This window comes from Ochotona curzoniae, unplaced genomic scaffold (assembly GCF_017591425.1).
Source record: "Ochotona curzoniae isolate NIBS_2020 unplaced genomic scaffold, NIBS_Ocur_1.0 contig_2404, whole genome shotgun sequence".
Lineage (NCBI taxonomy): Eukaryota > Metazoa > Chordata > Mammalia > Lagomorpha > Ochotonidae > Ochotona > Ochotona curzoniae.
The window spans coordinates 566,513-581,019 of NW_024465451.1; the positions used below are offsets into that span (position 1 = coordinate 566,513).

Sequence of the window (14,507 nt, forward strand, 5' to 3'; positions counted from 1 at the left end):
AAGCTGCTCTTCCAACCTGGAGAGGCTAGGGTTGGCGTACAGTTGTGTGCACAGCCCAGTGTCTGATTTTGCGGGTGGGGGGGATGTTATTTCCGCTCCCCTGGCCTTTCTGCTGAAATCCATCGGATCCAGGGAGCCAAGGGCCGGCCCCCTGAGGTAGCATTTGTGTAACCTCCGGCATGGGGAGTTGGGGCTTACTTCTCTACCCTGAGCAGAGCCTGCGGGACAGCCCGGAGCAGGTGTCCTGCTTCCAAGTTCCCGCAGCAGCTTGGGTCCACCGAGAAATTGGCCTGTCTCCTCCCAGACTGCTGTGAGAGGAGGATGAGGCAATAGGAGAAAGTAAGGGTGAGAGAACACCTCGTAAAAACGCTGGGTTCCGGCGGGCAGAGAGGCACCATCAGGAAGAGGGCACCTGCTGGCAACGCTGGCACTGTATGAAGACATGAAGTGGAACCCTGGGGATGCCGTGCAAAAAGCAGTAGCCAGATAAGGCTGTCAGGTCTTACTGTGGCTGAGGGAAGGCAGGCACATTCCCACTTGAGGGTGGGTGTGTGCGAGGTGGGGACCAGGCTGGGGGCTTTTGGTAGAAGCGCTGTTGGAGCCAGCCCTGGGGTGCAGTCGGGTCTTCTGAGTTCCGCGCTCAGACCTGTTGACCGAGGATCTTGGGGGAGAGGTCTGGGACCATGCAGGTGGGCTAGGGAGCAGGCTCCATGGCCGCAGCGGGGCGTGAAGGCCCACGAAGAGGCCTTCTGCTGTTTGCTGTTGCTCACAGCATGTCCCCCATGCAGGCTGAGCCAGGGTGTGGGAGCAGGACTCAGCACAGCATGCCTGGCTTGGAGTCCCGGCCCTGCCTATTTCCAGCCATTGGATTTGGACAAGCCCCCTGGCCTTTGGGCGTCTCATTTCTTGACAGAGGGAGTAAGGGTAGTGTTTCAGGGTTGTCAGGGTCTAGTGAGATGTTGTTGATTCGAAGCTTAGCACTTGGACCCATTTGACTGTTGTGAAGATTCAGCGAGAAATATCACCTGCTAGATGCTCAGCTTAGGTTCTGGCTCCTAGAATGTACTCCCCAGATGTCCTTTTGTGGTTAGAGTTGATGTCCCATGGTCGGGGAGGGACACAGTGCCCCAGCCACCTGTGAGTGTACACACAGGTGCACATGTTACTCTCTGCTTGTCCGGACACACAGGCTGTTGGTGCCAGGAGGGACCTAATTATCCTCTTTTGTAAGGCCACTCCATGGATGACATTGAGCTGTCAACATCTTGACCAAGAAGCTCCCCCTTCTTGGGGGATTGAGCTTTGCCCTGCCTCGCATCTCCATAGTCTTCACTTTTTTTTTTTTAAAGATTTATTTTTATTATTTTGTCATTGGAAAGGCGGATATACAGAGAGGAGAGACAGAGAGGAAGATCTTCCGTCCGATGATTCACTCCCCAAGTGAGCGCAACGGGCCGATGCTATGCCAATCCGAAGCCAGGAGCCTCTTCCGGGTCTCCCACGCAGGTGCAGGTTCCCAAAGCTCTGGGCCGTCCTCGACTGCTTTCCCGGGCCACAGGCAGGGAGCTGGAAGGGAAGCGGGGCTGCCGGGATTAGAACCAGCGCCCATATGGGATCCCGGGCGTGCAAGGCGAGGACCTTTAACCACTTGCGCCACCGCGCCGGGCCCATATAGTCTTCACTTTTAAGCCAAGCCATTGGGGTTCCCCCCAGGGGCACAGTTTCAGACTGACTGGGGTGGGGGTGACCTGGCCGTGCATATAGGACAGTTTGCAGATTGACTGCCACTCTGTCCTTCCAGCTTTATTTTTTTTGCTACTGGACACAGCATAGCTCATCTGTGCCCAGCGCCAACCTTCCTCATTGCCTGCCTTTACCCAGGTTTGCCTGCCTTACCTACCCGGAAAACCCCAGCTTTACATATCATTTCTTTGCTGTTGCTTCCCCACCCTGTAGGTTGAGCCAACCCCATTGCCTTTGTGTTTTCTCTGGCCTGTGTCCATGACCTTTAGGACATTGTCCTTGGTCATTTATGTGCCTACGGGCCCCTCAGGCTGAGCTTGGTTCATCTCCATGACACCAGCATTCAGTATGGGGCCTGGAAGCGGGCAGGTGTCATAAATATTCCATGAGTACAGGTAATTGAATTTCCTCTTGGTTGGCTACTGTCTGTGGGGTCATCTCCTTTCCCTTAGATCTGGGCTGGTCACTTCAGGCCAGGACTGCCTGCCTGCCTTCCTTCCTTTTTTCCTCCCCCCCTTTCTAATTCTTTTCTTCCTTCTTTCCTTCCTTTTACAAGGATGTTGTCTGAGCATCTGTCCACCTGTTGCACAGGCACTTTCTCCCGCTGTGGTAGTTTGTGCCACTTTCCCCCCACACAAAGAGCTTAGGAATGGGAACTCAATCAGACCTGGGTTCAAGTCCCAGGCCCACCATTGACTGACACTGTGGCTTGGGGCAAGTGTCCTATGGTTTCTGGGCCTCAATTTTCACATGCGTGAAATGGGGTTCATGTAAACTGTGGTCATCAGGCTCCCGCAAGAGTCCCGTGCCAAGAGCAGCCTTGGCCATTGTTCTTGTTGATATTGTCTCCCCCCAAGGCCTCTTCTCTGCCCCAGCAGCTAGTTGTTATCTTTTTTTAAAAAAAGATTTATTTTTATTACAAAATCAGATATACAGAGATGAGGAGAGACAGAGAGGAAGATCTTCCGTCCGATGGATGATTCACTCCCCAAGTGACAACAGTGGCTGGAGCTGATCCAATCTGCAGCCAGAAGCCAAGAGCTTCCTCCAGGTCTCCCATGTGGGTGCTGGGTCCCAAGGCTTTGGACCGTCCTCGATTGCTTTCCCAGGCCACAAGCAGGGAGCTGGATGGGAAGTGGGGCAGCCAGGACTAGCACCAGCGCCCATATGAGATCCCAGCAGTTGCAAGGCAAGGACTTTAGGCACTAGGCTACTGCACTAGGCCCTCTATTTGTTTTCTTTCCTGCGCCTTGACTTTGGCTTCTGTCTCTCTCTTCTTGTAATTCTTAACTGTTTCATTTCCTACCTAGAGAGGTCTTTTGAACCCTCCCCCAATCCAGCCTGGAGCGTACCAGTGTCCACAGCAGAGAAGCCCAGGAACCCTTGGCCCTGTCCAGTTCTGGGATAGCTTCTGGGTGTGCTGACTGCAGCATGGAGCCATCTGGGAGTGGGGGGATGGTGGGCACAGTGGGCCTGTATGCATCTTGAACCCTCAGACTTGGTCCAGTGTCAGCGGGTTCTTCATCCTGCTGGATGGGAAACTTAAACAGGAAGAACAGAACTCCGTACCCTTTGTTTCCCATTGCTCTTCACCTTGGGCTTGCAGTCCCTGCTGACCACTCCACTTGCACCTGCCACCTCTCCACTCCTGCCCCACTCAGTTCATCCCAGCTGCCCTGGCCTCCTTGTAGCTTCTCCAACCACTTTCTGGCTTTACCTGGGCTGTCCTCATGGACCACGATGTGGCCTCCCCTGGAGTGCATGATACGGGTGCCCGCCCCTGCTTCAGGTTTCAGCCCACATGTCACCAGGTCACTTACTTACCCAGGAAGCTCTCTGGGACTCTCATATCTGAAGAGGGACCTCCAGGGTCTTTCCACAACATCCACTCTGTTCCTTCAGCATGCCTGTCTCGGGCTGCAGTTACTGGTGTGTTTGCTGTCAGTCTCTCCCTCTAGAGTAAAAACTTCTTGAAAGTAGGGGCTCTGCCTGCCTTCATTCCTTCACTCATTCACTCACTCACTCACTCACTCACTCACTCACTCACTCATTCATTACTGAGCAGACACGGATCCACAGAGGCCTTCTGTGAGAGGGCGCAAGTTCTAGAGGCAGAGACAGATGACGCCCATGTCCTGCTGCTGCAGTAATCCCCTTCTCCCCCTGGCCCTCTGCCCAGCTCACCGGTGAACGGGGTAAGGGAAGATTCGGCTCCCTGGGCTTGTCGTTGTTCTTTGCTGTTGAACGTGAGCTCCACGAAGGAAGGGGTGCAGGTCTGTCTTGCTCTCTCCCTCACATGAAAAGTGTGTAGTGCTTGTGAATGACTGGGTTTCCACGGGAGGCAGGGTTAACTTCCATTCAAGTCAAACAAGACAGCTTTTATTTTTTTAAAAAATATTATTTATTTATTAACTGGAAAGGCAGATTTACAGAGAGGAGAGACAAAGATCTTCCATCTGCTGGTTCGCTCCCCAGATGGGGAAGAGCTGATCTGATCTGCAGCTGGAGTCAGCAGGTTCTTCTGAGGCTCCTAAGTGGCTGACCTGAGCCATCTTCCACTGCTTCCTGGGTCATACGCCGGGAGCTGGATCAGTGTGGAGCTGCCGGGACACAATGCTGGCATCTATGTGGGATACTGGACTGTAGGGGAATTAGCCTGTTCAAGCACAGTGCTGGCCCCTGGCAAGGCAATTTTTTTTTATTTTTTTTTAAAGATTTATTTTTATTATTTTTCCATTGGAAAGGCAGATGTACAGAGAGGAGAGACAGAGAGGAAGATCTTCCATCCGATGATTCACTCCCCAAGTGAGCGCAACGGGCCGATGCTATGCCGATCCGAAGCCAGGAGCCTCTTCCGGGTCTCCCACGCAGGTGCAGGGTCCCAAAGCTTTGGGCCGTCCTCGACTGCTTTCCCGGGCCACAAGCAGGGAGCTGGAAGGGAAGCGGGGCTGCCGGGATTAGAACCGGCGCCCATATGGGATCCCGGGCGTGCAAGGCGAGGACCTTTAACCACTTGCGCCACCGCGCCGGGCCCAAGGCAATTTTAAAAAAGAGATTTATTTATTTTTATTGCAAAGTCAGATATACAGAGAGGAGGAGAGACAGAGAGGAAGATCCTCCATTTGATGATTCACTCCCCAAGTGACAGCAACGGCTGGAGCTATGCCAATCTGCAGCCAGGAGCCAGGAACTTCTTCCAGGTCTCCTACGTGGGTGCAGGGTCCCAAGGCTTTGGGCCGTCCTAGACTACTTCCCAGGCCACAAGCAGGGAGCTGGATGGGAACTGGAGCTGCCGAGATTAGAACCAGCGCCTGCCCATAAGAGATCCCAGTGCATTCAAGGAAAGAATTTTAGCCGCTAGGCCATCAAGGCAATTTTTTAAAAGAAGGATTTAGTTCACTGATTTGGAAGACAAGGAGAGAGAGAGAGAAAGTATCTTCCATCCACTGCATTGCTACCTAGATGGCTGCAGCAGCCAGGACTGGGCCAGGCTAGCGCCAGAGGCAGGAATCTAGGCACCTGGGCCATCTTGTTCTGTTTTTCCAGATGCATGAGCAGGCAGCTGGATTGGAACTGGAGCAGCCTGGATGCTGACAGGCGGAGACATGGAATGCCAGGATCACAAGTTGAGGCTTAGCCCTTGGCACTAAAATACCAGCCCTAAGCAAGACACACTTGATGCTGGCTCATCCTGAAGCTTTCTCCGTGCCTGTGAAGGGAATATGTCAATGCACACCTAATATAATGCCATGGTGAAGATTTTAAATGAGCCCGCGTGGGTGTAGCACCTAACAGATGCCTGGCCTTACAGGGGCTACTGGTTTGTGGCTCACTGTGCAGCCAGCAGAAGTTCCAAGGCAGTGAGCCTGTGCAGCCACTAGAGTAGGGTAGGCTAGGACCAGTGAGGGTTAGCGAGGGAGGGGGACTACACACCAGGAGCAGGAAGAACTTTCTGGAAGCCAGCGTTTTCCAGTCCATAACACCACTCTTGGTAGGTGGCCAGCGCTGGGTTCCAGAAGGTGGGCGTGACCGCGCAAAAAGGCCAAGGCAGAGGGAACCCAAGCGTGAGATGAAGCAGAAGGGGTCAGACGTCCCTGGGTCACTGTCCTGCCAGGGCTCTCCAGGAGCGAGGCGTGTGTTCGCCTGAGAATGCTAGTTCCCTGGCCCGAGCCTAGGCAAGGTGAGGCTTTCACGCCGGATCGAGGGGCCTCCGTGCACGGAAGAGGGGTTGTGGGGGGGGAAGGAGGAGGGACACGCAGGGGCCCGGCGGGCGTCCAGACCCCCGCAGCAGCGTGCGCGGCTGCCAGCGGGGGGCGCCGCGAGACCGCCGATGGCGCGGCCGGGCCTGACGTCAGCGCCCCGCTCGCTCCGGCTCCCGCTCTGGACTCCGGCGCCAGTCCCGCTCCGCGCCGCGCTGCTCCGCTCTGGCTCCGGCTCGCCTCGGGCTCGGCTCGGGCTCCGGCGGCGGCGGCCCCCCGCCCCCCAGCACCGGGCCCCGGGGCCGCCGGCGGCGTCCCTAGCATGGCCCGCGCCCAGGCGCTCGTCCTGGCGCTTACCTTCCAGCTCTGTGCGCCGGAGACCGAGACTCCGGCAGGTAAGAGCGCAGCGGTCGGACGGAGCTTGCCCCGCCGAGCCCCGGGGGCCCGTGGCGCAGCTCGGAAGAAAGTCTGAGTGTTGTGCGGCCGGGCGTTGCGAGCCTGCTCCCGGCGTGGGTCTGAGGGTGGGAGGGCGGTCGTGTGTCCAGCATGTTGTGTGACTGCGAATGTGTGTCCGGGAAGTTGCGTGTGCAAGGCAAGGGGCTGTGTGTGTGTGTGTGTGTGTCAGGGCGAATGTGGTGCGCCTCTAGGCGTTTAGGTGTGTGCCGAGTGTCTGCCCAGGGCTCGTGCGTGTGCCTCCGAGTGGGTTGTGTGTGTGCAGCTGAGTTTGATGCTGTGGCCGGAGTTGGGTCTGCTTTGACTAGCGTTGCGTGTTTGGGATGTGCGTGTGTGTGTGTGTGTGTGAAAGAGAGAGAGAGAGAGACAGAGAGAGAGAGAGAGAGAGAGAGAGAGAGAGAGAGAGAGAGGAGAGGTGTGTTGAGTGCGGGCCAGGGAACTCGTGCGTGGTGTGTGCTTGTGAGGTCCATGACCGTGTGTGTCCCAGCGCCGTGTGTGCGCGCTGTGTACGTGTGGGAGTGTCCGGGGTGTGTGTGTATGTTCGTGTGTGTGTGTGTTGTGCGCACTGCTGGGGGCTGTGTGGGTCCGAGCGGTTCCCCGTGTGCGGGGCGTGTGTGTGCGCGACTGTGAGTGTCGGGGCGCGTTGGCTGCGCGGCCGGGAGTGTGGGGTGCCAGTGGGATGCGCGCCGGGCCGCGGACGGGTGTGCCCGGGCCCGGCCGCCGAGGGGGCGCCGGCAGGATGTGTGCGTGCGCGCCAGTGCGCGAGTGTGGCGCGCCCGGCCCGAGCAAGTTGTCGCGGCGGCGGTGGCCGTGGGCCGCTCGGGGTCTGGTCCGGCCTGGGGCTCCCGCGGCGCTGGAGCTAGCGGCGGCCGACTCCGACGAGCCCGGCTGTTTGTTGTTTCGCAAGTTCGGCGCGGCGCTGGCGGGCCGCTGATCCGAGGCGGCGCCCGGCCCGGCCTGGGCGGGGAGGGCCGGCGCGGGCGGCGGGCGGGAGGGCGCTCCGGGTGGCCCTGCCGGCACTGCCTGCCTCGAGGATGGCCGGGTGGCAGTGGTGGTGGGGCCGTGTCCCGGGTGAGGCTGGACGTCGAGGTGCGGGCGGGGCTTGGTCAGTGGATGCGGCCCGGTGCCCCTTCCCTTGGTGCGCAGGAGGCACCGCTGATGCCGGGGTCTCCCGGGACGCTCGCTGGGTCCACTCGGCAACTTTGCTGGTCCGTCCGCGTGGACGTGCGTCGTGTGTCGCCCGTGTTCTGGCTTTTCCGTAGTCGGACTCCACCTTCTTTGGTGTGTGTGTGTGTGTGTGTGTGTGTGTGTGTGTGTGTGTATGTGTGTGTCTGCGTACCTGCCTGTGGTGTACGGAGCTTAGGTGTGCCCGCACGGCTTGTGCTCTGGGCGCCGTGTGTCGTGTGTGTGTGTGTGTGTGTGCGCGTGTGCGCGTGTGCGCGCGCGCGCGCCCCACATCCTGCCTTACGGCCTGGGAGCGCAGTCTGTGGCCCCTCCGGCCGCTTTGAGTCAGCCCTTCTCCCGGGGACCCTCTCCACCGGTGCGGAGGAACGGGGAGACGCCTCGGGCAGGGATCCGAGTGTACACGTGCCGGTCCACCATGGTGGGAAGAGATTCCTCGGGGCTCCAGACGACAACCGCCTCCTCGGGATCCAGTCCCGCCCTCTGTCGCTGCACTGGTCCCAGCTCACCGCCTCCCACGCCTGCCCCGGCGGGCATAGCTTTAGCTTTGACCTCGCTGTGCACAAGATGGTGGCTTAGTGAGACCTCCCTCCCCCATCTTCCCCCCCCCCCTTTTCTGCCCTACAGCAGTGTGCCCTCTCCCCCACTCCCTGCACTGTTACCCTGACTTCCGAGTCTCAGCTTCTGCCAGCAGGGAGGCTTATCCCTGTTTCCCACCTGCTTTTTGGGCGCAGCAGTAACTGTGCACAGCACTTATAGATTGGAAAGTGAGGCTTTGTGGGTGCCGGGATTGTTTGAAAGCCCTGGAGGCTGTGATTTAAAGCCAGTGGGGAGATGGGTTCAAATGTACCTTCCCCCCTCCACTTGATGGCCGAGTGACTTCTCAGGCTCCTGACATCACCCCTGTGGCTATGATTCAGAAACACCTAGGAGAGAGGTGACATCACCGTGCCCCTGTTCTGGGTCCCTGCTGGCCTCGTGGGTTTCCCAGGTAGGGGTGTGTGATGTCTACACTGCAGGAATCTAGTCCCCTGTGTTCCGGCTTGTTTTGTCTTTTGTAAGTTGTGGACTGCAGGAATGAGGGAGAGGCTGCCCAGTGGTTTCAGATTGGGCAATATGGCTTGTCCCAGCAGCCTGCTTCTTTCCTGGGGCTTGTGGGAGGGAACTCTGCAGGACCTGGTGGGCGTGGCGGTCTGCGGTGAGAGGTTGGGTGGGGTGTGTCTAAGCTGAGTGGCTTCCTGCACAGCCTTGGGGTGGGCATTTGCTTGCTGGAGCCATGCGAGATGCCATCCTTTCAAGCTGGTGGGGTGGCCCTTCTGTGCAGGGCGGGGTTAGCCAGGGTCTCAGTGGGTGCCTTGGACCCCTGGCTCCCTCTCCACCCTCCTCTGAGTTGCCATCCCCATATGCTGCTGCATATTGACCATTTGCCTGCTCAGAGTCTCCCTCATTTGCTTGCTTCTCTCCATCCTCAGTTTCACCTGCAGGGAGGCTCCCCTCAGCTTCTCACTTCCCCGCCTGGTGTCAGAGCCCTTCCTAAAACTCACATTTGAAGCCTTGGGTTAAAACCCTTTTGAGGGGCTGGGGTTGTGGCACATCAGATTAATGCCAGCACCCAAATGAGTGCTGGTTCAAGTCCCAACTGCTCCCCTTCCAATCCAGTGCCCTGCTGATGAGCCTGTGAAGGGAGCAGAGGATAACCCATGCACATGGGAGATTTGGATGATGTTCCAGGCTCCTGGGTTTGGTCTGGTCCTGCCCCTGTTGTTGTGGCCATTTGGAAAGTGAAGCAGCCCATGGAAGATCTCTTTTTCTCTCTCGAAACTCCAGTTATGCCTGTCAAACAAATAGATAAATCATAAAGCCTGTTGGAGGCTCCCCACTGCCTTTGGGGGTGAAATCCTCCCCCTAGATCTTGGCTGTGTTGTTGGCTGCAGCACCTGCCTGTCTGTCCAGCCCCTTGTTTGGGGGCATTTGCCCCTTGCATCCTAGGATCTGGCCAGGCTGGCTCACTTGTTCCAGCTTCCTGGCAGCCCCTTGCCTGGGCCCTTGCACAGGCTTCCATTTCTTCCTGTGTGGGAGCTCTCCAGCTTCATCTCTTTGCAGGTGAACTCCTGCTCGTTTTCTCCTTGAAGCCCGCTTACCTGTGCCCTGTGCTAGCCCAGGAGTGGGGTGGGAATCCATCGAGTTTCCACCCAGCACTGTCATTCTTGTAATTACAGTTTGTCAGTCCTGCCATCCTTCCCGCGAGCCCAGGGAGGACAGGGACTGGACGTTTCACTCGCCTCTGAACCCATAGTGCTCCACCAAGGTCTGGACCACCAGGCCAAGTTCGTCTGAGTGGCTTCAGAAATCAGTGAAGTGCTGTGGGTCAAGTTCAGAGCTGGAGACACCAGATGGGGGCGCACTGACTCCACTAAAAGTGGAGATTAAAGAGCTAGGTTTTTCCCTCCAGGAATCTGGAAAATTCTGCAGGGGAATGGTATTATGTTGTGAAAAGGCCACGTAGAGAGTGTCATCCAGGGGCTGTGATTTGGGGAGGTGAAGTCGCTGGTGGAAGGAGCAGGTCTACTGCCTGCTACCCCCACGGCCACCCCCTCTGCACGTGCATGCTGCTTTCCAGCCCAGCAGCTGGCACGGCCCTGTCCGGCCCCCAGGCTCGGCCCTTTGTGATGAGGCCTTGGCAGTTGGTGAGGCATTGAGTCCCAACGGTCATCCAGTCATTCTTGAGTCCCAACGGTCATCCAGCTTCTGGGGGAGGAGCCCTGGGTCAGGAGCGGCAGAGGAGCTTGCTTGCTGACAGACCCTGCTCAGTCCTCAACTCCAGGTCTGGGATGGGGGTCGTAACCTCTGTCCTGGCCATTTGTGAGCTGGAGGGAAGGAAGGAGGGCTATTTTCTGTGGGTGCCCCTGGCAGGGGTCTGTGTGTGTGTGTGTGAGAGAAAGAGAGAGGGAGAGTGGGAGAGGGAGAGAGAAAGAAAGAGAAATTGTGATTTTAGTTATGGGCGCAGGGCCTATGTTACCTGGCAGGGCATCTGGCCATGTGGTTTGCCTTGGTATAGCAGGGTCTGAGCTTGGGTTAGCAGGTGACTGGCTGCTTTGGGCCCAGCGGTGAAGATCCATGTGTTAAGGTCCTGTAGTTGGGTGGGCCATCTGTGTGGGTGGCTGATGTCTCCGTGTCTTCTGCGACCCAGGTGTGGGTACATGAGAGAAGGCACCCAGGCAACCCCAGGGCCTGGGGAAGGGAAGGTGGGTGTGTGAATTGTCAGGGCTGCTCAGGTTTAGGGGTAGTCAACTGTAGGTATCTTAGTGTTGTGTCCAGACACCTGGATGGGAGGTTGCCCATGTATCGAGCTACAGGATTCTCATGAAACGAAGCGTCCAGGTGTTTGTCAGAGTGTGTCGGGGGGGGGGGGTGGGTGGTTCCTTTTCTGTTTGTATGTTCAGGTGTGGAGGTGCCCTGGTGTCCTGTGGGTGTCTGTTCATCCAGGAGTGGGGTATACGTGTGCGAGATGTTGGGTGGGAGTGACTGGGATCTGGGGTCAGCTCAGTCTCTGACGCCCTCCTTACCTGTGGGCTTGCACCCCAATCTCTTTTCAGATCCAAAGCTGGGAGCCATGGAAGGAGGCCTCATGGGAAGGAGGCCTCATGGGTTGGAGTCTCCCTGGCTAGTTGCCTGCGTTGTTCAATAGAACTTTGTGCCTTGGTGGACACCTTGGTCCTCCAATTGTCTGATGTAATAACCATTTGCTCACATGGGTTTCTTCTGTCTTAATGCGTTGAGCTGAATTCAAACATTTAGGTCTTCCGTTGTATTGACCAGATTCCTGGTCCACAGAAGTCCTGTGTGGCTGTTGGCTGTCCTCATAGTCACCCAAGAGGATGTCCCCACTGGTCCAGGAGGTTCTGCAGGTGCCAGGTCTACAGCATAGTGGGGAGCGGAACTGCACGGGTGGACGGTGCCCCAGCAGCCACCAAGAAGTTTGTGCCGAATCCTTCTCTCCAGCCTTGTGATTTCCTGCATAGACTCTTGCAGCAGCTCTTCTTGCTCTGTTCTCTACCTCTTGCTCTCGCTTGTGACCACGGCGGCCTCCTTTAGGCAGGCATAGGATGCTCTTGCTTGAGCTGAAGGTTCCCCTGCCCCTGCAGAACAAAACCCATGCATAGCCTGGCCCACATGTCAGTGCCAGTCTGGTCATTCCTTCTCCACTTCACATTATGCTTTTCCTCTGATGACCCCACTTATGCTCCCCACTGGCTTTGCCCTCATGGTTGGGCCACCTGCTGCTCCCGCAGCCGCCTCCGTGGGTTTTTCACACCTCTCTGCCTTTGCACATGCCACACCCCTCTGCTGAGAGCATTCATCTTTTCTCAGTCTTCAGAGGCCAGGTCCATGGTCACTTGCTCAGTGATCCCTCCTCTCCCCACTAAACTGGGCCTCTGTCATTCTTGGTCGCGAAGCTCTTGTTACACATAGCAAGTGTCCCCTAAGCTGTGGCATCCATGTGAGCCTCTAGTGGGTAGAAAAGGTTTGGAGTGGGTGGCAGGAGGAACTGGGGCTCCAGGAGCATGGTCAAGGCCAGGTGTCCTTGCTGGAACTGGACATGGCCTTCCGCTGCCTGAAGGATGGCTAGAGGAGGACCCAGAAGCCATGGCTGTTGGGTGACTCAGGAGGGCTCAGGCAGAGTTGCCAGGTGCAGACCCCAGAACCAAATGCTGAATCAAAAGGGGTGAGATAAAGGGGGTTTTGTGGAGCTGCTGAGATTTGGGAATGTCAGAGTTGGAGCTGGGGAGACAGACTGGGTTGGGGCTATTATGGAGAGGCGTCATTGGGGATACATGGACAAGGTCACTGCTAGGAACTGGGGACAGCCCAGCCAGTGAGGGGACAGGTGGTGCTGGGGGGATAACCGAGGGTTGGGCACAGTTGGAGATGGAGATAATGGGTATGTGGGACAGCTGGGGGATAGGAAGTGATGACTGGGAGATGTCAGTAACCTATGTGTACTGGACAGGTGTGTCTCGGTTGGCAGAGGGGGATAGACATTGTTCAGAATGTGTGTGTGTCGGGGGGAGTTGTGGGAGAGGGGGCTGGTAAACAGCATCCAGACTGGGTTCAGATCCTGTTCTAGAACTTACAACTGTGTGACTCCTGGCCAAGACCTGACCTCCGTGAGCCGTTGGCATTCTCATTTGTGAGATGGGCATGGTGGCTGAGCACTCCGTGTGGGGTTGTCATGAGGGTGTGTGGGGTGTATTTGTACTGATCTCATTTAGAACCAGTGGGCACTTCGAAGCACCATGTTAGTGTTTGCCGTCATGAACTGTATGCATGCGAGCATGCACGAGGGCATCGTGTGTGTTCAGAAAAGCTCGTTCTTGGCTTCTGATGAAGTCGAGGCCTGGAGGGAGTGAAGGTGGCCAGGATGGAGGGACAGGCTGCTTGAGTCTGGCTGTCCTCTCCTTTCCTCCCCATTGTCCCTCTTACCTCCTCCTGGGCCAGGGCCTAATTCAATAGGACTCCTCTCCCCCCACTCTCGTCCTGCCCCTCACCGCCCCACCCTGGGCTGGGGGCCAGGGGCTGAGCTTTAATCATCCAAAAGCTTTCAACAGCGTGTGCCTTCATTGTTTGCCTGCCAGCCTGCCAGTGCCCAGCTTGGACATAAATACCTGCACAATGGGCTCAGTTCTAGACTGCCTGCCTCGTGGGTGGCAGCGGCTTCATTCTGTGCCCTTGCATAGTCACTGGGGCAGGCGATGGTGGCGGATTGGGGTCAAGGTGGAAGGAAGCCCACAGGGCGGATGAGGCCTGAGTCCCAAGCCTTGGACTGAGCCCTGGCTCAGCTTGACAAAGCTGTGGGCACAGGACCCCCTGGGGGTGTGGGTTCCCCAGCCCTCCTGCAGCACGTTAGTGCCACCTTGATGCCTTGTACCTGCTAGCTGCACTGTAGCACGGTGTAGATGGCCCTGTGAGTGTGCCCTCTGGGGTGCCCGGATCCAGCACTTCACATTGTGCTCCTTGCCGCCTGGCATCGCATTGGGTGTGTGGGGGCTTCTGAGCTCCCTTTGTGCTCTCCCTCTGCCCCATGCCCCTGCCCAGTCATCCTGTCCAATAGCTCTTGGCAGCTTTCTTCTGTGCTGCTATCCCCCACTGGGAAGGGGGATTCTTCTGGGACTGTGGACACTGCCCCACTGCTTGCCACCATTTCTGGCTTTTTGAAAGCTACATTGCCTTCCAGCCTCATTGAGCTTTGCTGTGCCAACATGACAGGACCTCACTGGTCACTCAGTTTTGTCCTGGATATGTGTGCCCTCCAGGTGCTTGGGCCTAGCTCCTCAGCATGCCCATCACTACATGACAGCATGTGGCATCTTTGCCCTGCAATGCATCATTATAGTAGGCACCTGCACCGTGGCAGCCATGTGGATTTGCCTGAGTCCCTGTGCACTCCACAGGTGCCCCTTTGCCTCCCTTAGCACTTGTGCCACTGTTTTACTGTGCACACTGGCCGTGTGCCTCCTCGCCCAGTCCTGTGCTGCTCCACTGCCCTCCATGGCATTTCAGCCTTTCGCAAGTGACTTCCCAAGTTTCCCTTCGCAGCCCCAGGTGGGCACCAGGTTTGCCTTGAATTTCCTCCTCACAGTGCACCTGTGCCCCAGCATAGGATTAGGGAGGCTGTGCCTCTTCTGCAGGATGGGATTTCCTGGCCTGGGTTTTTGTGGCAGCACTGCCAGTAGAGTCCTGCTCATGGCATCTATGCACTGCCACTGCCACAGGGCCTTCCCTCTGCCATGTACCTGCTCTCTGCTGGGTTTTGTGTCCTTCCCTGGATTTCAAGACCCAGAACCCTTGGATTTGAACCCACCTTTCCATGCACACCTGCATTGCACACTGTATTTTTGCAATCATTTGTCAGTGCACTGGAGTCCGTAA

The 14,507-nt window shown here is 57.1% G+C and overlaps 1 protein-coding gene across 4 annotated transcripts in view; it reads left to right on the top strand.

Annotated features, from left to right (window-relative positions):
• Positions 1-6,143: 6,143 nt before the first annotated feature.
• Positions 6,144-14,507, top strand: part of PTPRU (protein tyrosine phosphatase receptor type U) — a 73,686-nt gene continuing 65,322 nt past the window's right edge. For 2 of the 4 annotated variants that reach the window (XM_040974373.1, XM_040974374.1), the window contains exon 1: positions 6,265-6,337. In XM_040974373.1, coding sequence (XP_040830307.1) covers positions 6,265-6,337 — 73 coding nt within the window. Of the gene's footprint in view, positions 6,338-14,507 lie in introns of all 4 variants that reach the window. The other 2 variants (XM_040974375.1, XM_040974377.1) reach the window with 2 other exon arrangements.